Consider the following 26,570-nt stretch of genomic DNA (forward strand, 5'->3'; position numbering starts at 1 on the left):
TAAAAGTAAAACTTTGCATTTATTTTTTGTTATCTGAGTGCTTAAAATGGTCATACAGGTAGTAGATTGTCCAAGCATTAAAGAGAGGCACATGTATAATTAACTGTTTGGCAACTCGGATGGCTATAGTCCATTAGGTTATGGTGGCCACTCTCGAACTCACAGAGGGTGTTTAAAACCACTTAATAGTTATAGGACCCATTGTAGACATTTGTTGTCAAAAAAAGGAGCCCAGATGAGAGGCATGGGATGAATCCATTCTTTCTTATAAAATTTTAACGTGTAAAGCTTTGTTTCATTAAAGTTCCCACCTGAGCTGATACTGAAACCGTGCTTGCCTCACAGAGTTGATATGAAGATTAAATGATTTATGTGTGAAAGCAGGTTGTAAGCTTGAAGTTCCACATATAAGGAGCACCATTAAAAATTTTCGTTTAATACTTATAAACATTTTCTTGGCACTATTACAAAGAAAATAAAAATAAAAATTTTCGATTATTTTTCCTGTGCATTGTTTTAATGGTGTTTATTTTTATTCTAAGGTAGAGTTGACAAAAATTGTATATATTTACAGTGTACAATTTGATGTTTTGATGCATGTATATATCGTAAAATGGTTAAATCAGGCTAATATATTAATTAACTCAAATAGTTATAATTTTTTATTGTGGTATTTGTTTGTTAATAGCAGTTATCTGTTTTCCTAGCAACTAATATGTAATATTATATTGATTCTAGGGGGCTCGAGTTGGTAGAATAGATGCTTTTGTTCAGAGCTTGGACAAAAATTTTATGGTTCCAGTAGGTGGCGCTATAATTGCTGGCTTTAATGATTCCTTCATTCAGGAAATCAGCAAGATGTATCCAGGTAAATAAAGAATTTGCTTTTCAGAAAAAGTAACTAACAAACAAAAATCCATTTGTACATAGGCTATTGTAATAAATCTTAATTTCCAAAGCTACCCCCCCCACCCCCCACAGTCTTCTTAATGTAACTTACTCTTCTTATTTCAGGAAGAGCTTCAGCTTCACCTTCTTTAGATGTCCTTATTACTTTATTGTCACTTGGATCAAATGGCTATAAGAAGCTACTAAAAGAAAGAAAGGTAAGCTTTCCCTTTAGGTGTCGAATAACATTCTCAACTAGAACCATGCTCCAAATCGTTGGTGTTTTCTGCCTATTGGTTTCTTGCGTCAGGAGGGAGACATCTAGTATGGTCCAACAGTATTTATTCAGATCTAGAACCACCGTAGGTGGTTTACTATTAGTTTTTATCAGCCTGTCTATCCAGATATTACGAGGAATCTTGGTTAGGTGATTTTGCTTTTATTTATTTACTTTTTAGAAACTCCTGGATTAGGGACTCTTATTCAGTAAAATTCAATTCATTTATCACTTAAAGGTACTTAAAGGTAGAAGCTCTTAAAAGACAAATGGACAAGTCATCTTTTTAGTTTTTGGAAACCTGAAAATTGTTTAGGAGTGAGATGTCAGTCACAGGAGGAAGAACCAGGTCAGAAGTTAGCTCTATCTTTTTTTCTTTTTTTTTTTTTTTTTGAGAGGAGTCTTGGGCTGGAGTGCAATGACACTATCTTGGCTCACTGCAACCTCCGCCTCTCAGGTTCAAACGATTCTCCTGCCTCAGCCTCCCAAGTAGCTGGGATTACAGGTGCCCACCACCATGCCTGGCTAATTTTTTGTGTTTTTAGTAGAGACGGGATTTCACTATGTTGGCCAGGCTGATCTCCAACTCCTGACCTTGTGATCCACCTGCCTCAGCCTCCCAAAGTGCTGGGATTACAGACGTTAGCCACCCCGTCCGGCCTATTTCTTGTCATTATTGAATGCTGAACTCATTGGTTACATTTGTTATGAAAAGAAGTTACATTTATATTTGAAAACAGGACTTTATCTCCAACACAACTAGCTTAATTCAGGACACCTCCAAAAGACAGAGATCGTATAGCTGGGGCAGGCAGTGTTTTATTCATCTTCTATCTGGGAGAGAGTGAGTTCTCTGGTGCCGTTTTTAAATCTGATAACTTTCTAGCACTTAATAACAATTGTAGTCCCTTATATTTATAATAGTACTTTATATATTCTAAAGCATTTTCATATGTATTATCTCATAGATCTTCTCATAGCCTTAGGATGAATACATAACAAGTTTAAAAATCTTGTGCTCTATTTTACCCCAGTCCTCCTTCCCATACTAATTCATTCCATGGGAAAGTAATTGTTTAATTGTGAGGACATTTCTTAAGATTTATGTGATATAAGAAAAGATGCTGAATGTCATTAGTAATTAGGGAAATTCAAATTTAAAACCACAATGAAATACCACTACACACCTTTTAGAATGGCTAATGTACCGAAATATGCAACAAGGTAATGACTTTCAAATGCATTATGCTAAATGAAGGAAGCCAGACTCAAAAGGCTACGTATTGTACAGTTTCATTTATATGCCATCCTGGAAAAGGTAAAAAATATAAGGAAAGAAGAAAGATTAGTGGTTGCTAAAGGGTAGGTATTGGGGAGGGAACTTTTTAGGGTGATGAAACGTTTTATGTCTTGATAGTGGTAGTGGTTTCATGACTGTATATATTTGTCAAAATTCATAGAAGTGGGCACCTAAAAAACACATCCCAAATTTTACTATATATTAGTGAATTATACCTCAGTAAGTCTGACAATGAATTTTTATACAATAAGAATAAAACTCTGGTTTTATAAACTCCAAATTATAATCATTCATGGTCATAGATTGTTGGAGCCAAGAGAAAACCATGGCAAATCTTTCAAGGAAACAGATCCATATGTCAGATGACAACTTTCTATAGATGAGGAAAACTCGTCATCCGCTTATATGAGAGTTTAGTTGTTTCAGATGTCAGGGGTTCTTAGCTCTCCTGTAACTAGTCGTTTCATCCTGGAAAAGTTTTAAAGATTTTATTTCCCCATTTGTGAAAGACATAATTGATAGCTCAGGCCACTTTTATTTTTAAAAGACTCTAGAATATTTCTTAAAAGAGTTACTTCCTGGACTTTGGACATAACAATCATGGGAACTGGCCTGTAATTTAGTAATCCAGTATAAAGCATATTGGTAATATAAATTAGACATTTTGTAAATTTGAGTTTTTCTTTTTAACGCAATGGTCTCTTCAATTTCATGTTACCTTATACCCATTTTTACCCTTATCAAGCTGTCTTGGCTTCCCTCCCTGCATCTGAATAAGCCCAGTTAAAATAGCATAGTCTAAAGTATGGAAATACAAAGGTAAAGTCAAATGTGGGATAAGATTCATTGAGTAAATATTTAACTTACTGTGTATTTATTGACCACATGTCATGTGTCAGGCATATAGATATATATAGATATAGCAGTCAATACAGTAGATAAAGATACTTGCTCTTGGGGAGCACACATTGCCTATGGGGGAAACCAGCAATAAACAGGCAACATAATACAGAAATTACAAAGTTTGCTTGAAGGTGAAAAGTGCTATGGAAAAAAGGAAGAATAAGGAGAATTCGGGATGATGAGGTAGTGGTGGGAACTGATTTTTAAATATAGTGATTAGGGCAGGCCTTGTTGAGAAGGTGACTTTGTTTTTTTTTTTTTTTTTTGAGACGGAGTCTCACTCTGTCACCCAGGCTAGAGTGCAGTCGTGTGATCTTGCCTCACTGCAACCTCTGCCTCCCGGGCTCAAGCGATTATCCTGCCTCAGCCTCCCGAGTAGCTGGGATTACAGGCATACATCACCATGCCTGGCTAATTTTTGTATTTTTAGTACAGATGGGGTTTTGTCATGTTGGCCAGGCTGGTCTTGAACTCCTGACCTCACGTGATCCGCCCGCCTTGGCCTCCCAAAGTGCTGGGATTACAGTCATGAGCCTCCGTGCCCAGCCCAATACCGCGACATTTGAGTGAACTTGAAGTTTGAGGGAATATACACATATGATGGTGAAGTGCGTTTCAGGCAGAAAGCCAGTATCAGGACTCTAGGCCAGATGTGGACCTTGTGTATTTGAGAAGCAGCAAGGAGGCCAGTGTGGCTGGAGCAAAAAGAGCAAGGAGGAGAACTGTGGGAGTTGAGGTCAGGGTGGTAATGAGGGTGGGCTGATCATGTGGGGCCTTCTAGGTCACAGTAAGGTCTGTGCCTCATACTCTGAGTGAAATAGGGAGCCATTGGAGGTTAGAATTCAGTAGAATGATCTGACATGCTTTGAATGCTCACATTGATTGCTGTTTTGATAATAGATTGGGGGGCAAGGGCAGAAGCTGGATGGATTCCTGTTATAGGAGCCTTTTATAGTGGTTAAGAAGTGATATTGGCTGGGAGCTAGATGGTGGCAGTGGAGTTAGTAAGAAGTGGTTAGAGTCTAGGTTTGTGTTGAAGATTGAGCGAGTAGGAGTTCCTGATGGATGGTAGAGAAAAGTAAAGAATAACTCTGAGATTTTTTACCTGAGCAATTGGAAGGATGGAACAGCCATTAGCTATGATGGGGAAGCTGTAGGTTTTGGGGGAAGACTAGGAGTTCAGTTTTGGACAAAATTGAATTTGAATTGACCTTAAGATAGAGTTGCAAAGTAGAGAGTAGGATATTCAAGTTCAGGATTAAGAGAGAACTGGGCTGGAAATAAAAATCTGGGAGTTAATTGTCCAAGAGACTAGATGAGATTGCAAGAGAGTGAGTCTAAACAGAAAAGAGGTATAAGGACTGAGCTCTGGGCACTACAGCATTAAGAGGTCTGAGAAAAGCAACCAGCAAAGGAGACTTAGAAGGAACATTCAGTTGGGAGGAAGACCAAGAACGGTGTCCTAAGTCATCCCTTGGTATCACTCAGATACCAAAATCTGTAGATGCTCAAGTCCCATATATAAACTGACATAGTATTTTCATATAAATTATGCACATCCTCCTGTATTCCTGAAATCAACTCTAGATTACTTATAATACTGAATACAATGTAAATGTTATATAAGTAGTTGTTATACTGTGTTGTTTAGGAAATGATGTCAAGAGAAGAACTCTGTGCATATTCAGCACAGATGCAATGTTTTTTTTTTTTCTCCAAATATTTTCAATCCACACTTGGTTGAAGCTGTGGAGGCAGAACTCATGGATACAGAGGACCAACTGTGTATTAAGGAGGAGGGAGTGATTAGCATAGCTAATGGCACTGATAGGTCAAGTAGGGTGAGCATTAAGATTTGACCATTGGTTAGAAAGATTTCTTGTAAAAATCATTCTTAACATAGTCTTCCCATGCAAGGTTTGTGTTTATACAAATACCATATACGTCCTTATACATTTATATATATATGAAATAATTACACATAATACTGAGCACTTATTATCTGGAAGGCACTCTTCTAAGTACATTTTTATGTATACCTTTAATCCTTAAAATATTCTTATGAGGTATTGTTATTCTTATTTTCATAGGAAATCAAGAAGTAACATGTATGTGGTGAATTGTGGAATATGGACTGAAATCTAGGCAATTGGGTCTCCTATTCTCTGTCTTAACTTCTAAATTCTACTTGCCTTTTTAAATATAGATGATAATCTAGTCTGGTGACTATGGAGCTATTTATATGGCTGTAAATCCCAAGATACGGGTCTACGGATATCTAAAGGAGACAAAAACAGTGAATAAATCTAGCTACTCTGGCCAAAAAAGCTCAGTTATATTTTAGAGAGGATATATGTTGTTTGCTTGTGCAGAATCACTGTCATTGGAGAACTGCTCCTCCCTGACTCCAGGTGGTCCTGCTGAGTCCATCAATTACAGTGTCCCCCCTCTTTCATACGGTGGGCAGATGATCTGGCTAGCCTGGTTCACAGGCATGTGGAGATAGTATCCTTCCAGTAGATTTGATTGATCCTTTAGAGACAGGACCTCTTGCTTTGCAGATAGTAAGCTGTAAGGATATAATCTTACAACTGTCAGCTGCCATATTTCTAGCCATGCCAAGAGAGACTTCTCAACACTAGGGACTGTAAGAAGAAAAACAGAATTAAGTCATTCGAGACTCTATCCAGCCATACCTGCTTGTGGACTGGGCTGTGAGATGAAGCAGTAAATTCCCTTCTCTGTTTTAAACTTTCTAATGCTGATACTTTCGATTCCTTTTATACCCTTAAGCCCTTATATCATTAAGTCCTTCACAATGCTTCCAACATTCCTTTCTTTCCACTTCCACTGCTATCACTCCCTAATTTAAGTCCTTACCACATCACACCTGATGGTTACAATAATTTACTGACACTTCTCCTGTTCCCTTCTCCACCTTGGTCTACTCTAATTTGTCACATCGTAGAGCAGTGCCAGGTTAATATTCTAAAGACACAACTTTCGGAGGTCAAGGCGGGCAGATCACGAGGTCAAGAGATCGAGACCATCCTGGCCAACATGGTGAAACCCCGTCTTTACTAAAAATACAAAAAGTAGCTGGGTGTGGTGGCACACACCTGTAGTCCCAGCTACTCGGGAGGCTGAGGCTTGAGAATCACTTGAACCCGGGAGGCAGAGGTTGCAGTGAGCCAAGATTGCGCCACTGCACTCTAGCCTGGCGACAGAGCGAGACCCCATCTCAAAAAAAAAAAAAAAAAAAAAAAAAAAAAGACACACCTTTCTTCAAGTTATTTTCCTTTGGGTTCTGGTTGCCTACAAGACAAAGTTCATACTCCTTTAAAAATAGTATCGCCCCTGCTCATTCATTTATTCATTCAAACAAATATTTATGTGTAGGCCTAAAGCTAAATCCACAAACAAGACTGACTTAGTCTTTACCTCCATGGAAATTATAGTTTTGGGAGGAAATCTGGATATTAAATAGTTACAAATCTGATGAGAATTATGAAAGGAAAGCAGGGTGTGTGAGAGCATCTATTACCAAACCCAGCTGGGACACCTACCCCAGATCTGGAAGGGTCAGGTAAAATCTCTGTGGAGAAAAGACAGTGCATTTATTCATTGACATTCGTGGTGTGGTCCTAAGGTAGTACTGATGGCTAGTACAACTGTAGAACTATGAAAGGGTGTTTTAAACTGAGTCTAGAAAGCAAAGTACTGTGCAGTTATTTGAGAGTTTATGTTTACTTTATAAAATTAGCTTTCCTTTAGGGTAGATTCAGATTCATTAGGTCAGAAGGAGGGCTTAGACAACTGCATTTTTAACAAAATTTTCGTAATGAATTTTGGTGCAGATTTATGTTTGATAGCCCTTGTTTTGGGGCACATAGGTCACTTGTACATATAACAGAAACTTGGAGAGGAAACATACAATGTCATAGCATTTTAACACTTATACATAGGTAGATAATATTTTATGGCATTTGAGATGGAATGCACAAATATCCCAAATATCAAAACTTGGAAATATAACGTTAGTTATCTGTATTTATTTCTGATCTTTTGTAGTCTTTTTTCTTAGCTGCTTTTTGTTTTATGTTAAGCACTCCTCAGATTTGGCTAAAATCATAAATTTATTTTATTTATTTATTTATTTTATTTTATTTTTAAATAGAGATAGGGTCTTGCTATGTTGCGTAGGCTGGTCTCGAACTCCTGGACTCAAGTCATTCTCCTGACTTGGCCTCCCAAAGTGTTGGGATTACAGGCATGAGCCTAAGTTTATTTTTAAACTAAATAAATGGAATATATTATAACTCTAACAATAAGACCATTATACAAAGTTATAAGTCATTTTAAAAGTATACTTTATTATATAGATAGTAACTTTTAAGACTAAAAAAAAGATATTATTTTAGATTCTGGGGTACATGTACAGGACGTGTAGGTTTGTTACATAGGTAAATGTGTGCCATGGTGGTTTGCTGCACCTATCAACCCAGCACTTAAGTATTAAGCCCAGCACGCATTAGCTATTTTTTCTGATGCTCTCCCTCCCCCTGCACCCCTCTGACAGGCCCCAGTGTGTGGTGTTCCCCTCCCTGTGTTCTTGTGTTCTCATTGTTCAGCTCCCGAGTGAGACCATGCGGTATTTGGTTTACTGTTCCTGCTTTAGTTTGCTAAGGATAGTCTTCCAGCTCCATCCATGTCCGTGCAAAGGACATGATGTCATTTCTTTTTAAGGCTGCATAGTATTCCATGGTGTAGATGTGCCACATTTTCTTTATCCAGTCTATCATTGATGAGCATTTGGGGTTGATTCCATGTCTTTGCTACTGTGAATAGTGCTGCATTGAACATACATGTGCATGCATCTTTATAATAGAATAATTTATATTCCTTTGGATATATATCCAGTAATGGGATTGCTGGGTTGAATGGCATTTCTGGTTCTAGATCTTTGAGGAATCCCCACACTGTTTTCCACAATGGTTGAACTAATTTACATTTCCACCAACAGTGTAAAAGTGTTCCTATTTCTCTGCAACCTTGCCAGCATCTGTTGTTTCTTGACTTTTTAATAATCACCATTCTGACTGGCACGAGATGGTGTCTCATTGTGGTTTTGATTTGCATTTCTCTCATGATCAATGATGTTGAGCTTTTTTTCGTATGTTTGTTGGTTGCATGGATGTCTTCTTTTGAGAAGTGTCTGTTCATGTCCTTTGCCCACTTTTTAATGGGGTTGTTTGATTTTTTTTCTTGTAAATTTGTTTAAGTTCATTGTAGACTCTGGATATTAGACCTTTGTCAGAAGGGTAAGTTGCAACATTTTTTTCCCATTCTGTAGGTTGTCATTTCACTCTGATGATAGTTTCTTTTGCTGTGCAGGAGCTCTTTAGTTTAATTAGATCACATTTGTCAATGTTTGCTTTTGTTGCAGTTGCTTGTGACATTTTTGTCATGAAATCTTTGCCTGTGCCAATTTCCTGTATGGTATTGCCTAGATTTTCTTCTAGGGTTTTTATGATTTGGGGGTTTACATTTAAGTCTTTAATCCATCTTGAGTTAATTTTTGTATAAGGTATAAGGAAGGGTTTCAGTTTCAAGTTTCTGCATATGGCTAGCCAGTTTTCCCAGCACCATTTATTAAATAGGGAATCCTTTCCCCATTGCTTGTTTTTGTCAGGTTTGCCAAAGATCAGCAGATGGTTGTAGATGTGTGGTCTTATTTCAGAATTATCTATTCTGTTTCAAGGCCTGTTTTTGTACCAGTACCATGCTGTTTTGGTTACTATAGCCCTGTAGTATAGTTTGAAGTTGGGTAGCATGATGTCTCCAGCTTTGTTCTTTTTGCTTAGGGTTGTCTTGGCTATATGGACTCTTTTTTGGTTCCATGTGAATTTTTAAATAGTTTTTTTCTAATTCTGTGAAGAATGTCAATGGTAGTTTGATGGAAATAACATTGACTCTATTAATTTCTTTGGGCAGTGTGGCTGTTTTCATGATAGTGGTTCTTCCTATCCATAATATGGAATGTTTTTACATTTGTTTGTGTCCTCTCTAATTTCCTTGAGCAGTGGTTTGTAGTTTCCCTTGAAGGTTCCTTCACTTCCCTAGTTAGCTGTATTCCTAGGTATTTTATTTTCTTTGCAGTAATTGTGAATGGGAGTTCATTCATGATTAGGCTTTCTGCTTGTTTGTTGTTATATAGGAATGCTTGTGATTTTTGCACATTGATTTTGTATCCTGAGACTTTGCTGAAGTTGCTTATCAGCTTAAGAAACTTTTGGGCTGAGACAATGGGGTTTTCTAGATACAGTATCAAGTTATCTGCAAACAGAGACAGTTTGACTTCCTCTCTTCCCATTTCAATACCCTTTATTTCTTTCTCTTGCCTGATTGCCCTGGCCAGAACTTCCAATAGTGTGTTGAATAAGAGTGGTGAGAGAGGGCATCCTTGTCTTGAGCTGGTTTTCAAGGGGAATGCTTCCAGCTTTTGCCCATTCAGTATGATATTGGCTGTGGGTTTGTCATAAATGACTATTATTATTTTGAGATATGTTCCTTCATTACCTACTTTATTGAGAGTTTGTAACATGAAGGGATGTTGAGTTTTACCAAAGGTATTTTCTGCATCTATTGAGATAATCATGTGGTTTTTGTCTTTAGTTCTGTTTATTTGATGAATTACATTTATTGATTTGCGTGTGTTGAACCAGCCTTGCATCCTGGGGATGAAGCCTACTGAGTCGTGGTGGATAAGCTTTTTGATGTGCCGCTGGATGTGGTCCTGGTTTGCCAGGAATTTATTGAGGATTTTTGTGTCGATGTTCATCAGGGATATTGGCCTGAAGTTTTTTTTTTTAATTTCTGCTAGGTTTTGATATCAGGATGATGCTGGTCTCATAAAATGAGTTAAGGAGGAGTCCCTCCTTTTCAATTGTTTGGAATAGTTTCAGAAGAAATGGTACCAGCTTCTCTTTGTACCTCTGGTAGAATTCAGCTGGAAATCTGTCTGGTCCTGGGCTTTTTTTTGGTTGGTAGGCTATTAATTACTGCCTCAATTTCAGAACTTGTTATTGGTCTATTCAGGGACTCAACTTCTTCCTGCTTCAGTCTTGGGAGGGTGTATGTATGCAGGAATTTATCCATTTCTTCTACGTTTTCTAGTTTATTTTCGTAGTGGTGTTTATAGTATTCTCTGATGGTTGTTTGTATCTCTGTGGGTCAGTGATGATAACCCCATTTATCATTTTTGTTGTGTCTATTTGATTCTTCTCTCTTTTCTTATTAGTCTAGCTAACAATCTACCTATTTTTTATTAATTTTTTTAAAAAACCAGCTCCTGGATTCGTTGACTTTTTTTTTTTTTTAAACGGTTTTTTGTGTCTCTGTCTTCTTCAGTTCCACTGTGATCTTGGTTGTTTCTTGTCTTCTGCTAGCTTTGGGATTTGTTTGCTCTTGGTTGTCTACTTCTTTTAGTTGATGTTAGAATGTCAATTTGGGATCTTTCTGGCTTTTTGATGTGAGCATTTAGTGCTATAAATTTCCCTCTTAACACTACTTTAGCTGTATCTCAGAGATTCCAGTATGTTATCTCTTTGTTCTCATTAGTTTCAAAGAACTTCTTTATTTCTGCCTTAATTTCATTATTTACCCAGGAGTCATTCAGGAGCAGGTTGTTCAGTTTCAGTTGTGTGGTTCTAAGTGAGTTTCTTAACCTTGAGTTATAATTTAGTTGTGCTGTGATCTGAGAGACTGTTCTGATTTCAGTTCTTTTGCATTTGCTGAGGGGTGAAACTTTTAAGATTTCTATATGCTGTCATTATAATGCCAAATAAGCATGTTATTTAGTATTTCTTGTTTTTGTTCTTGACTTCGAAACCATAAATAAAAATAATCATATGCAATATTTACTACAAGAAACTAATGTAAGTCTTGAGTAATTTTGTAGTTAAACTTATTTAATTAGTAAATTAAACTGAGAGTCTGAGTGTACTCTTCTAAAAAATTACTATTATGTGTCTGAAATGAAACTTGGTCCTTAATTATGAGTACTTTGGTAGACTAATGCCCCCCTTGGAATTTGCCATCCATCCCTCTATTCTTAGCATCCCTTACTTGATATATAGTAGATGCTCATCATATGTTTGTTGAATGTATGAACACAGGGTACTTAAGAACACCTGGATCAATTGTTGTATAATCATCTCATATTTTATATAGCATAAGTGTCTTTCTGGAAAATTAGTCAGAAGGCAAATTATACACACACACACATATTTTTAAAGATATGGGGTCTTGCTATGCTGTCCAGGCTGGACTTGAACTCCTGAGCTCAAGCAGTCCTCCTATCTCAGCCTCCCAAGTAGCTAAGACTATAGGCATGTACCTCTGTGTCCAGTTGCAAATAATATTTTGATACTGATTTCCCTTGTGAATTCTGTGCTCTTTTTTATTTTTTATTTTTTTTGAGATGGGGTCTCATTCTGTCACCTAGGCTGGACTGTAGTGGCATGATCATGGCCACTGCAGCCTTGACCTCCCTGGGTTCAGGTGATCCTCCCACCTCAGCCTCCTGAGTAACTGATGTCTGCAGGTGCACACCACCATGCCTGTCTAAATTTTTTTTTTTTTTTTTTTTTTTTTTTACCTTTTGTAGAGACAGGGTTTTGCCATGTTGCCCAGTTTGGTCTTGAACTCCTGAGCTCAAACAATCCTCTTGCCTCAGCCTCCCAGAGTGCTGGGATACAGGCATAAGCTACTGCACCCAGCCTTTTTTTGTTTTGTTTTAGGGGAATAATCTACTGTATATTTCTATGTTCTTGTAGAAACATTTCTCTAAATATTCAACTATATGGATATAGTCAAAAACTTGTGAAAAGGAATGGAGATTACCTGTTGTATATAACAGGCATTGTACTTCCTGCCTAGCCGAAGCACTTTTCTAACCTTAAGATTTTGGAATTGTTGATTTTAGGGATTTTGTCATCTTTTTGGAATTTCTGTTATGTCTTGATTGTTCTGTCTTGTGACATTTAGGCTTTTGACTTTAAGATTTTTGACTACTTGTAGATGATTGATTCCAAAGGCCCATGCATGTGTACATTTTGCTTAGCATGAGTGAAAATACACCTCCTTTGAGAATGACCTGCAGGAATAGGTAGCTCAGCTAGTGAATGAATCCAGCAGGCAGCTCAGTTTCATTGGGACTTTGTTCTTTATTATCACTGGGTAAACACTTTATGGGAGAAATTTTATGTTGGAGTAGTATTTATGAATTGGATGCCTTCATCTCAGATGTCAAGAGGTAACTCTCTTTGTAACATTCAGAACTTTGTTCTTTTCCTTTTATCTAGATATATAGAGTAGAGTAGAATAAACAGGAACAGGACAAGAACAGGATTATAGCTACAGTGTATTATCATGTGTCTGTAGCAGTCCTGCTAGCTAACTTTAGTTTTTTTTTTAAATCCTGAAAACTCTTTTAGGCTAGAGGAAAAATAGGTGGGTGGGGAGCTAACATTTTTATGAATGTCTCTGCTGTATGCCAGGAACTGTGCTAGATTCATTGTATTTATTATTTCCTGTAATACCCAGAGCAAGTGTATGAGGTAGGAATTATCCCCATTTTGCAGATAAAATTGAGGCCCAGAGGAGTTGAGTACTCGCCCAAGTACCACATATAAGTACCAGAATTGCCATTGAAACCCAGGTCTGTGTGATGCTAAAGTCTGTGTACTTTCCATCTTACCACTTTCTTCTCACCGCTTCCAGTCACTCATCCATTGTTGAGGGAGTGAGCACTTGCTCTGTGCTAGGCATTTGAGCCATAAAGATGATGATCTTGTGACCCTCCCACTCTATCTAGTGGAGGTATGTAAAACCCCAAAGGCTCTCTAATGTACTAATTGGTTTTATTTAAAATTATCTGTATAGAATTTATAAGAGAGAATATCTCTAGGAGTAATTTTCAAAGTATTAAGATGCCCATTTGAGAACTCTGTCACTGTAAGTTAAAGTTTGCTTCTTTAACAACTTCATTCAGTAGGCAGGTTTTTCTGTTGGAAAATGTGGATGTCCTCCATAAACCATAATTGCATATATGTAGCATAAATTTTTTTTTATTGGATTTGTTGCAGAAATAAGGGCCTCTTTTGTTTAAATGGACTTGCTTTTGAACTGTGAAAATTTAATCGTGATAGTTTATTGGTTCAGCTCTGGAGAAGCTGAGGCAAAGCTATTTTGCTCCAGCCAGAGCTATTTATATACCATCACTGAGAGCTCCTTTTTATATTATTGGTGTTATTGTGTACTAAAAAAAGAATGTTAGAAGAAAACTTAGAATTTTTTTCATTCTATGCCCTTATTCACCACAATGATATTTTTAGAGGTTATTTCATCTAGCTATATCTCTTCAGAAAAGGCTTTATCTTTTTCACAGTAGTGGCAGACAAGAACTCAGCTTGAAGCCATTCCTTCTTAAGCTTTCTTTTTTGAAGGGTGAAAGGATCAGAGAGAGTGGAGCTCTGTGTGTGAATTGAGCCTCTTTGCCCTTATCCCCTTCCTGATCAACACATTTGCTTCATTGAGGGGAGAAATGACCATGAATTTAACCCCTTTTAAAAAAGGGGTTAAAATGTAAGACTGTATCTTTTAGTTTGTCTATGCAAAAGGAAAGTCTATGGTCTTAGAAGTTTGTCCTCACTTCTGTTTTGCTTCTGGAGAAGATCATTATTCTGTTTAGCTTTCCTTTTAGAAGAGTGCTTTGCTGAACAGGGAAGGCAGGTAATCATTTATTGTTGCAAATATCTGCTGAATTGGATAAGTGGAAGAAGAATAACAGCACTATGGCTGCTTGGTGGCTGGAATTTGTGAGCTAAAAACTGGGGAACAAACTAAGTTTTAAAAGAACATCATACACTTCAGTGTCCTTATAGCAGAGCTAAGTTTGGAAACACTACTAGATTTGCAGCCCTGTCAGTGGAGTAATTGAATCTCCGCAGAAGCATCTGATTTCAAGCCTACATATGGGGCCTTAACAACTTGGTGCAGATGGGTGTAGCCTCTGAGGCAAGATTTGCCAAGTGCGCCTGGATCCTTTTAGCTGGCCACAGTCATAGACAGCAGCATGTCATATTCAGTACCGTTTTCCTCCAATACGGACATCTGTCTGCTTCAGTATTTACCTACCGTCGGTCATCCATCCATCCATTCATGTTATCTTTGAAATAGTAGACTACTGGGTATGTTTCTTTTGGTTTATTACCTGCCTTGTGAAACATATTGTAATAATATATGAGGTTCCATTTTTATTTTATCCTATAACATGAAACAGTATGTTTCCAAAGACATGATTACATAAGACCGTTTTACTTAAAATTTAGTGAATTATGCACATCTTTGGATTCTGGGAGAGACAGGCTAGATGTCGGATTTCATGACTGCAAATAAATTTGCAAAAGGCCACATGGAAGATAATGCTTAATATAATTCAACTTCTCTTCCATTAACATCTTGAACTATGCTGTAAAGTTTTGTATTTTTATTCTAGAAATATAGCTGACATTAGCATTCAGGTATACAGTTCAGTTTATCTCTAGTGAAAAGTCTCTTAAAATCAAGTTAAATACAGCACAGAGAACATGGAAAATCAATAATATTTCATTTCTTTTAAGTAAGATCTTTCTATATACATTTGCTTCGGTTGCTTATAAATTTCTTTCTTTACAGAAGTATTTTATAATAAATGTCAGTTATAGATTTAACTGTAGCAAAAAAATAGTACAGGTTCTGTAGTAGCTTTAATATGTCAGGTAAAAAACTGCTTAGCTAAGTATTAGTGTAAGATAGTGGTATAGTCTCCTAAACGATATTTTTAAAATGCAGTAATATTAATAGGAGAGCATTTAGGAGCTTAACATGTGGAATATTATAGAATTCAGCATATTGTGCTTTAAGATATTTAAAACATATTTGCTTATTGGTTTACTTATAACCCTTTACACAGAGTAAACATATTATAAATATTTGTTGATGGATGTGAACTTGCTTCAAATTTTTTTAAATCTAATTACTCCCATACTAGTGATATGAGATTTAATTACTTTAGTGTTATCTTCGTGGTCTAAAAATACTATCCTAACATTACCTACAGTTCAAACGGAATTCTAGTGGCATTAGCAAGTGATTGATAGAACTGGTAAAAACTAATTTGTTAAAGTATTAGAAGTTGAACATTGGGCAAATTCACTTTTTAATAGCCATGTATGCATCAGTAAGTTTAAAAGCACCCTCTAGGGGTGTTACTTAGGAAACATTTTCTCTTTTTTCAGAAATAGCTAACTTGAGTACAAATTAAGTACTCATCAGATTCAGCTTATTCACAAATGTGACCACATTGGTATTTAATGTGGCTGCCAAAGTAGATAGAATAATATTTTAAATTGCCTTCACCACTGAAATATGTAAACTGGAGAAAATTTTGCTTCATGAATATATGCTTGAGGATAAATGAAGGATGGATGTGGGTTATATTGTTGTTAGGCGGTTTGTAGGGGGTAGGGCTCTGTAAAAGGCATTTCCTGCCTATGACATTTGTTTCTGCCTATGGGAGGTTGATGAATTTCAGAGTAAATTGGAAAGGCGGAGGCCAGTTAAGACTTTGGTGAATAATATAAGTGAAGAAAAATCAGCATTTAATATCTAAATGAAAATATGTGACTGCTTTAAAAAAATACAGAGCATTTAAATTAGTAACCTAATTACTTTATAGGAGATGAAAATATATGGATGAAACCCAGGAATTTTCCTCTTTATTAACCCTGGTATGTTACTAAAAAATTATAAATTGTTCTAATTGCTGGAAAAACTTGATTTGTTCCATTTGATTATCTTATTGTTTCACCTTTCGTAGTATGGGAATATTGGGTTAAGAAGGAGGGACCAGGGCCAGGTGTAATCTCAGCACTTTGGGAAGGCGAGGCAGGTGGATCACCTGAGGTCAGGAGTTCAAGACCAGCCTGACCAACATGGTGAAACTGGCGCAATCTTGGCTCACTGCAACTTCTGACTCCCAGGCTCCAGTGAATCTCATGCCTCAGCCTCCCGAGTAGCTGGGATTACAGGCTCACGCCACCATGCCTGGCTAATTTTGTATTTTCAGTAGATAAGGGGTTTCACCATGTTGGCCAGGCTGGTCTCGAACTCCTGACCTCAGGTGATCCACCCGCCTCAGCCTCCCAAAAATGCTGGGATTACAGGCGTGAGCCACCACGCTCGGGCCAGGATATTTTTATATGTCTAAGAAAAGATGCTTTTTTGTTTGTTTCTGGAAATGATAATGACATTTGTCTCCTTAAGTATTTCTCTATACTTTAAATAACAAAAGAGAAAAGCTTATCTCATGTAACAGTAACATTTATTAATAGCTTCATTAGGTATGGCCACTGTAGATGTTAACTTTTTGAATATAAAAGGAATGAATTTATTTTAGTGATCTAAGATTTTTGTAATTCCAACATTCTGAGAATCTTATAAAGTATCCTAAAATTTAAAAATGATTATTCAAAAATTTTTAGGTGAGAATATAAAATATATGTACTGGGTTGACAGAAGTGAAAATGTTTGTGGTCTTAAGTAGACTCATTAATAATTCATAAACCTGGTAGGAATTTTCCTCTTAATCTTTACCTAACAAAAGATGGAGTTAGTCATCTGTGTACTTCAGACATGAAAAAATTCCTCTGGGACTCAGTGTGGGATGAGAGTATCTTGGCCTTTGAGGTTGGAGACGTGTCATTTCTTGCTGTCTCCGCTTGGGTGCTCTGTTAGCCCCTGGCTGTTTGGTGTATCCTTAGAGTTTATGTGTTTTGTCTGTGATTAGAGGAGCTCAGTGCAAATGGGTTTGTTTACCTGCAGATGTAGTTGGGCAGATATTGATTTCAACACTTTTTAAAGGTCTTGTGAGGAGAAGAAAGTAAAATTTTAGGTCAAATAGTTGCCAACTTAATATTTACTTGTAACTGTTAAACTGCCGCTTATATACATGTGACATTTGATACTTGTACAATATATTTTTGTTATATTTTCTACTATTGAATATATTTTATTTTTCAGAGTTGGACAATTTTCAGTTTTAGTTGCCTTTTTTTGTTTTTGTTTTTGTTATGTTACCCAGGCTGGTGTTGAACTCCTGGGCTCAAGCTTGGACTATGGGAGTTGCTGTATTCTTTTAATTGAAGTAAGGGAATTGTTCACTTTAATGTTGTGTGATTTAAAGGAAATACATTTATAAACTACCTTTTCCTAAATAGCTTGCATACCAAAGTCTGGCACAGTTTTCTTGGTGTTGGGGCAATGGTGGTGAAAAAGACAAAGCCCTTGTGGTCAAGGAGTTTTTCCCTTGTAATCGGTAGTAATAGGCAATATTCATTTAAGCAAATACATGAGATAATTTCAGATTGTAGCAAGTACAGTAAAGGAACCAAAATAGGTAATATGTTGGAAGGAGATTGGGATTGGGAAGGAGATTGGCAGAGTTGGAAAGCTACTTTAATAGGGAAGTTAACAACAGAAGGTGTCTTTAGCATTTGACAAGAGGGACCACTTGGGGAATGATCTAGGAAATGCAGGGAAAGCAAACACAAAGGTTTGAACACTAGAATGATTGGGAAGGAGGCTACTGTGACTGGTGGGTAGTGACTAGGGGAAATGATAGTCACTAGGTTGAGTATACTGGCTGGGTCACATTATGTGGGGCCTTAGAGATGAAGAGTGTGGTTTTCTAATAGTTACTGGAGGAAGTCATCAGGGGAGAAGCACGAACTGGTATGCTTTTAAAAGACCTCTCTAGTCTCTGAGTGTAGAACGGAGTATAGAACGGTGGAGAACAGGCAGAAAAATCATTTAGAATCTATTGCTGTGTCCAGGGAAGAGGTTGATGGCTACGAGGACCAGAGTGGTAGGTTTAGAAGTTCTGAGAAGAAGATGGATTTGTGATAGATACATAATAGTGAAGGGAGAAAATGTGCTGGTTCTTTGCCTTTACTGAAATCCTGTGGCTTCTGATATTTGTGGCAGCTTTGAATTTCACTGTATTGTGGCAAAGGAGAAAATTGGTCTTAAGGCACATGGATGAGTTAATTTAAAATGTAGACTTCGTACCAATCAGATTTTTGTCTTACTAAATCTGGCAGTAGATATTTGATTTGTTTTAAATGTGACATTTTGTTGTTGCAGGAAATGTTTTCATATTTGTCCAACCAAATAAAGAAGTTGTCAGAAGCCTACAATGAAAGACTGTTGCATACACCTCACAATCCCATATCTTTAGGTAATTTCTTTTTTCCTTAAGAAAAACAAATACTTATGATCCACTCTAGGAGGAAACTGGTACTTCTAGAAAGAGAGAAAACCTTTTCTAGTTATAATAATATTTCTAAATTCATCACAGTATTTTGATTTGTAAATTGAAAAAGTTTAGTTAGGCTTTTGAAATGCTTTAATGTATTTCTAAGATAAAGCCTATACACTGAGAGAATCAGAATCAATATTAAGTATTATAACAAAAATGCAGAAAATAATACTTAAAGTCTTGTTTCTAACCAGAACTATATTTATAAATAATTAAAGCTTTCTCCAGGTCGGGTGTGGTGGCCCATGCCTGTAATCCTAGCACTTTGGGAGACTGAGGCAGGAGATCACTTAAGCTCAGGAGCTCAAAACCAGCCTGGGCAACATAGTGAGACCTTGTCTCTATTATTTAAACTAAACAAATAAACAAAACTTTCTCCAGTTAACAAAACCCCAACATATCAGAAATTAAATCTTTTCTTATGTTGTTTTTAATCTCATTATTGCTTGTTTTCTTTAGCATATGGATGTTAGAGAAATTTGTATTTATGATATTTTCATTTGTATATATAAGGACTATGTGTTTTTATCATGTAATGTAGGGGCTACTAAAAACCATAATGTGAATATTGACTTTTATGAACTTAATTATCTTTTAAGCTTCATAATTACCCCCTTTTAAATTGTGAATATATGTAATATAATGTTTCATATTTCACATATATCTGAAGAAAGTAAGGAAAGTGAATCATTTGTGGCTGAAGCTACAAATGGGCTTCTGTGGAATACCATTTGAACACCAATATATAATAAAAACCACCCCAGTTAGTCCTTTGCTGATTTATGATCTATGTAGATGTTATAGAAGGTGATATTGTGTAACTTGAATTCCGAATCTTCCATGTCCTAGCCCCTGACCTCCTTTTCCCTCACATGCAAAATTGTTAAATGATTGGTTGAGATTATTTGTGAAGCATCTAGCATGGTGAGTCCTTAGTAAATGGTAGCTACGAGTGGTGCTATGTATGCAATCCAGTTTACCCACACAGCCTCAGAATGATCATTTCCATTTCTATATGCAGAAGTTGATCTTACTTAGTTTTATATATGTACTGAAATATATCCCACATCCTCACTTTACAAGTTTTTAAAACTTGGTTGAATTTGAATAAACAGCCATACTGATCATGTTATTGTTCCATCTATTTAGTTGGAAAAATTTACTCTCCTGAAGGATGATATGGAAATTCTGTTTCGTATTCAGAGATGTTAATTTACATTAAAATATTTTTGTCTGATATAGAAACAAATCCCTATGATTTATTAAGTACATTAAAGTGAAATTGTGCCACTTGACAATGAATAAAAAGTAATGTCTTCATCATTGTTATTGTTATTATTTGAGTGATTTTTGTGCCAGTAAAGCAAGGCTTATTAGGATACTTTTTTCTTTTTCAGCTGTGACACTTAAAACACTAGAAGAACACCATGACAAAGCTGTCACTCAGCTTGGCTCAATGCTTTTTACCAGACAGGTTTCTGGAGCCAGGTAAGTATGTTTAAAATAGATGTGGGTTTATTTGGCTTTTCAAAGTTAACTCCAATAAAATACCTTTCCTCAACAATAGTCCCCCAAGTATATGCTGAACTATACCTGCAAATTCATCATGGAGTAAAGAATGATGAGTTAGAGAATCTGTAAGGCTACTGTATGCCCACCTGTGGACTGCTTATGCCTGAAATAGTCACAAAAAGATGTGAATCTTGTTTGTTTTCATAGATGTACAGAAACAAAGTTTTATTACCTCTCTACATAGATTTTTTGTCTTTATTTCCTTTGTTAGATGATCTTTGGCAAGTCACGTTATGGTATTAGAAATAAGCCATCTTCATCACTAAATTGAAGTGAAAGTGTTAAGGAAAAGCCTTCTTCCTAAACTAAAAAAAAAAAGAGCATGCAATCCTTGCCTATGTAACTGCCTCAGAAAATTTTACTTTTTCCTCTTCTATATACATGGCCTGAAAAATGAATCTTTCATTTTAGATTTGATGAGGTCAGAGAAAAATGACTTGAAAAGAAATATCTTGCTGCAAATACTTTACATGCTTCTATTAAAAATTTTTCTGTAGCTACCAGAGGATAGAGATTTTATATCACAGGACAACTTTTTAAAAGTAAAATCTTAGATTAATTTACTTTTTACCTTGATGAACTGTTATCTTTATACAATTTAGTTTTGACACTTCTAAAATGGTGTTCTTGACATTGCTTTTAGTATTGCCACTATTTGTCTTTGTGTTTAGGTTGAGCCTAATTGACTTCTTTAAAAAAAAAAAAGCTCAACGATTAAACTATTAGAAATCTGCTTATATCTACTATGCCAGTGAAATTAAGCTTTAAAAATGCAGGTGCCTTTGCTGAATATTACTGTTTGCTGACCACCACCCCACTATAAACAGTTACATAACTTCTTCTGTGTCTTTGCTTTAAAACTATCCATTGCATAGCACTGATCAGATAGTTAGACTTTTAGTTTGTTGATTATTTGAGGTAACACATGACAATTACAGTGGTTTGACTTGCAAATTTCAATATTTCAGTAAAGTGTGTATATATGAAGTCATATTCCAGATTTGGCACAAAACCAAATCATTTTCTTTTTACCTCTTTAAAGAAGATGTAGAGGTGTTTAAGATTCCTAGAGCTTCAGGTAAAGAGAAAAAGATACTGGCAAAAATAAAATCAAAAGAGATTCCTAGAGCTTATAGGTCTTTAATAGAAGATAAGTAAACGATGATCACGAGGCGGGACTTTTCTATGTAAAAAAGCAGTGTATTATAGAATTTCATTTTAAAGTCAATACAGTCTGTTTTCGTAGGCCATGATTTATGGCTGTTTTAAACTTCTTAAGTGGATGTAAGGCTTTGTAACACATATCTTTTGTTTATGGGTGACATTGTGTTACCATTACCAGACATATTAAATTGGTAAATCTTTCTTCTTTCAGGGTTGTGCCTCTTGGGTCCGTGCAAACTGTGAGTGGCTATACTTTCAGAGGCTTTATGTCACATACAAATAATTACCCTTGTGCTTACCTCAATGCTGCATCAGCCATTGGAATGAAGATGCAGGATGTGGACCTGTTCATAAAGAGACTTGACAAGTGTTTAAAGGCGGTAAGAAAAGAACAAAGTAAAGAGAGTGATGACAATTATGACAAAATTGAAGATGTGGATATTGAAGAAATGGCTTTAAAACTAGATAATGTACTTCTTGACACATACCAGGATGCTTCTTCATGACATGCGAAGGGTTTCTTCTTGATCATTTGAAAGAAATGATAAGGCTGTAGTACAAGCAAACAGTTTAAAGATAAGACTTGAGATTTTTGAATTGAGAATTTCATGGGAATATTCAGTCAAGGAGTAGACTGTGGTCTGAACTAGCCATTGATGATTGTTAAGTTTCCCATTCTTAGACTGCATCAATCCTTGTGATCCTTAACAGGTTATGATATACAGTTAGCATTTTTCTAATTGTTAGAATATCTGTCAATTAAGCATCATGACTCAGATAATTTTTACTAGTGTAATGACAGTAAAATCACCTTCAATTCTCTTTGAAATGTAGAGTGCTTCCTCCTAACCATTCTTTACCATTTCTGATCACACAGAATTGAGAAAGATCTCTTAGGCCACCAGTTACTAGTTGTTTGTTGAGATGTGTAAGTCACAGTGTGCCTGTAAAATGGACATTCCCCAGGGAAGCGGAGTCAAGGTATAAACTTTGGTTTTGACCCAAAAGCAATGGCTGTCAACTGGGGATGATTCGCTTATCTGAACAGCATCTACAGACATTTTTGGTTGTCACAACTGGTGGGATGCTGTTAACATCTACAGGATAGAGGCCAGGGTGCTGCTCAACATCCTACAATGCACAGGACAACTCCCCACAACAAAGAATTATCCAGCCCAAAATGTCATTAGTGCTGAGGTTGAGAAATACTCCTCTAAAGTAGATAAACTCCTTGAGTAAAGAGAAGTTTACTATAGCAACTTTCAGTAGTACTTCAAAGAAGATAGCTTTATCAGTGTCATCAAACTATACTATATAGAGAATCTTAAGCGATAACCAGGGTCACGGGTTCCAAACATGTCATTATAAATTGTTTTATATGGCACTCACTGGTGCATTTTTCCTTTTGGATAAGGGAAAACATTATTCCACTTACTGTTTTTGCTTTAAGCACCCTGCATATATTGGTTAGTTTGTTCAGATGTTGTGCACAGACATCATCAAAATTAGCTAACATGGGTATTTTTGAACATATTTTTGCTAAGAAGATGAAAATCACATAGTATGATAAACAGGTGTATTCCCCTTTCCTTGCCCATGTGCTCATTTTTCTGAGTCTGAAATTCCAGACTTACTGGCTTTAACAATAATTTTTGTTGTTAATTTAAGAAATAGACTTATTTAAGACTATTTTAAGAAATAGATACGTCATAGCCTGAAGATTTACTGAAGCTTCTGACCGTGCCACCATGCCAAAGCTATGTTTCTCAAAACCAGCTCTGTGGATCATGTTCCTAAAAGATGCTCATGGGGAGAAAATGTTTACAGACAAATAATTTTGGAGCTGCCTTTGCAAACCTGCCTGTTGGCATATTGAAGGCTCTAAGAATTCCTTCACTAAAAAACCCAGTAATATATCCTTATCCAAAGAGAAACTCATTTTTTTAAAGTGAAATATTTGTTAACAGCCTATTGAACATACTTTTAAAAACACTATGGTAGAGAATGCTGTGTTGCCTTCTGGGCTGCATTTTTCTTATTGATTTGGCATTGTAACCTATGTATGAGAAAGGGATTTTCTGGTATTTTGGTGACATTGTACATTGTCCCAGACTATTTGTAAACATGAGCTCAGACAGATACCACTTCCTTTAATGTGTAAGGTAGACGCCTATGGTCACTGGCTTGACCACCTTGGAAGTCAATGACTATTTTGAGATGAAGTATTTAACTATGAATATCATAAAGGTTATTTGAAAATGTATTTATTTTATCTTTGGGGTTCAAACATTAAAAAAAATTACATAGCTGTAGTAACTCATTTCAAGGGAATAAATGCTGGATTAAAAAGTGTAAATTTTTAATGAGAATTTGGGACTAAATTGCAGAACCAATAAAGCTGAAGAGTTGCAACCTCTAGAGTCAAAAAAAGGGATTGAAATGTTGTTGCAAATGTAAATGCTGGCAGTGCAGCTTGCTATACATGTAAGCCAAAATTGTTTTATAGAACAAGGGATCTATATTGTTGTGATCATCATTTAGCTTAAGAAAGGCCAGAGCTGGGAGAGTAGCAAATGTTTTCTCATCTGCAGTGTATCAGCAGTTCTTGGGCTTCAGCTGCTGAATAGATAATAATTCTAATTGAAGATAAATTACATGAACTCACATGTGAATGATAGATATGTTACAACATTTCGTTCCTGATGCAGAAAATCAGCTGTGGTTTTTATTATTAACCCTTTCTTTCTCAGTGGTTTTGGAATTCTAGCTCTATTCCTCCTGGCTTAAAATTTGACTCTGAGGGCATAGAATTCACAACAGTTTTTGAAGAGTTCTGTCTATTCAGGCTTTCCTTTGTCCCCACCCTGGTGTCATTTTCACTCACTCGCATTTCCACACGTAAGTATTAAAAAGGATGTATTCATTATAATTTGCTAGTACTGACTGGTAAGGCTCATGATTAGCCTTTGTTATCTTTGTACTGTGATGAAGGCAGTGGATGATACATTACCAATCATTGCTGAAGATAACCTCTTCTATCTTTGTGACCCAACTACCCTTATTAAAACTATCAGGTAAAACATTGGAGTTAGGTTTTTAAAGTCACTGGGCTGTGGCAGTCTGCCTAGAAAAGAAAATTGTGTAACATAGAATATTCTTTTGGTCACTACACAATGCGTTACTTGTACATGGCAGGGAAAGGAATTTTAAATCAAACTCGCAGTTTGGTTCTTAGGTCCTCTGCTGATGAATTCTCGCTCTATCGGGAATGATATGTGACGCCAGCCTTAGGAACCTGGTGTTCAACTGTAAATCTGTTTAGCTTTTTGTGTTAGTTGAATGAAGTTATAGAACATGAATTATTGAATACAGTTCTGTTCAGCCAATAGGCACTTGATATACAGAATGGTAAATTTAAATATAAATTAAATTTTTCTAATATTATGATCAGCACTTCACTGTGGTTCTGTGTCTTTAACCACGTTATAATAAGAACTGTCATTGAGGACTGGGCTACAGAATGAGCTTGTATTTTTAGACTACGTCTGTGGCTTCCATAGATTTTAGTAAAATTTAAACAGAGATAATTTGTGTTTACTGCTGATGTTGCTTTAATATTGAATTAGTAGTTCATCCTGAGAGTTATACTTCACAGAGGAAAATAACCAATAGCTGAAAACAACAACAATAAAACTCTGGTGAGTCTGACTCATACTCGGACAAAGTTTTTGGAATACATACACATTTGGTGCATATAAGAGTTGGGTTTCCTTTTCCCACTTTCTGAGATATACTAACTTCTGCCAAACCCTTAACTGATTTTGTTATGTTTTGCAGTTTTGAGGCCAACCTTATTTTGTAACTGAAAAAAATCCAGTTTTGCATACATAGAAATTTGGTCATTTTAGAAGTCTCACAACCTGAATAATTTGATAATAATTGAATATGCTATTAACAGCTTTTTAAGAAAAGGTTCTATTATTCAGTTTTTTCCTCGTCTGTCATATTATGCTGGTTAATTTCTCTTATGGCCAATCTTAGTAGACAGACCTAACACTCACTGCATCCTTTTGTGCCTTACTTTTTACTTTCCTCTTGCCCTTTTGGTATGTGCACATGTAAGATGGTAAGTTTAAGGCTAATGAATGTATGTTTGTAATTTCCTACTCACTACTCTGCAGTTAAAGCTAAGGCCTTAGGCAAAATCTAGAAATGTTTATATTGTTTTGTTTTTTATCAAGTGGTGTCAACTTGAGAAATACAAAGAAAGGCTATGCTTAACTGTATAACCATGGGGGATTTTAGCCATGAGAATATGAAGCTGATGTCAGCCTGCTAACCTGTTTTACCAAAAGGAAAAGATGTTTCCAAAAATGTTTTCAGTGTAGACTGTTTAAAGATAAAAATAAATTATATAATTTATTACATGAAATAAATTTTTAATAAGTCACTGACAGTACGTTATTTTACCTAATCATTACGATAGATAAAATCTGAAAGTACAAATAACTGAACTAAATTACTTGCCCATTTTTGATTCAGTCATCAGTATCAGCTTGTCTAGAAATCAGCAAGAAAAGTCATACCTTAATGAGAAGCATGAGTCATGGCTGGGGGCTAAATTAAAAAAAAAAAAAAAGGAAAGAGACGATATTCCAGCAATCATTTTGCAAAGGATCTATTGACTGTAGGAAGTACTTAGAAGCATTTAATCTTTTCTAAAAGAAATACTATCTTTTATTTGAAAATAGGTTAATATCACTTTCTCCTTTAGATTTCACATCTAAATTGTGCTATTTGAAGTTTGCAAGTAGTGGCCTTTGATTTGGAATTTGATCTCTGCACTGGCATTTATTAACCATGTGAGGTCACATATTCAGCCTCTTTGAGTCTCAGTCTCATCAAATATAAAATAGATACAACCTTATAGGATTGAAGATTAAATGAGATAATGTGTGGTAACGTGATTAACTTGGTATCTATGCATAGAGTACTTACTGTTAATAACTGCTATTATGCGCCGCAAAAAGCTATACTGTCCTAAG

General features: G+C 36.0%; 1 protein-coding gene across 1 annotated transcript in view; it reads left to right on the top strand.

The window, feature by feature from the left end:
- Nucleotides 1–25,975, top strand: part of SEPSECS (Sep (O-phosphoserine) tRNA:Sec (selenocysteine) tRNA synthase) — a 40,612-nt gene extending 14,637 nt beyond the window's left edge. Inside the window, exons 7-11 of the mRNA XM_003258545.4 lie at nucleotides 739–868; nucleotides 1,015–1,106; nucleotides 18,615–18,708; nucleotides 20,187–20,277; nucleotides 21,737–25,975. Coding sequence (XP_003258593.1) covers nucleotides 739–868; nucleotides 1,015–1,106; nucleotides 18,615–18,708; nucleotides 20,187–20,277; nucleotides 21,737–22,031 — 702 coding nt within the window. The 3' untranslated portion in view covers nucleotides 22,032–25,975. The remainder of the gene's footprint in view (nucleotides 1–738; nucleotides 869–1,014; nucleotides 1,107–18,614; nucleotides 18,709–20,186; nucleotides 20,278–21,736) is intronic.
- The last annotated feature ends 595 nt before the right edge of the window (nucleotides 25,976–26,570 follow it).

Source organism: Nomascus leucogenys, chromosome 20 (assembly GCF_006542625.1).
Source record: "Nomascus leucogenys isolate Asia chromosome 20, Asia_NLE_v1, whole genome shotgun sequence".
In the NCBI taxonomy this organism is placed as follows: Eukaryota; Metazoa; Chordata; class Mammalia; order Primates; family Hylobatidae; genus Nomascus; species Nomascus leucogenys.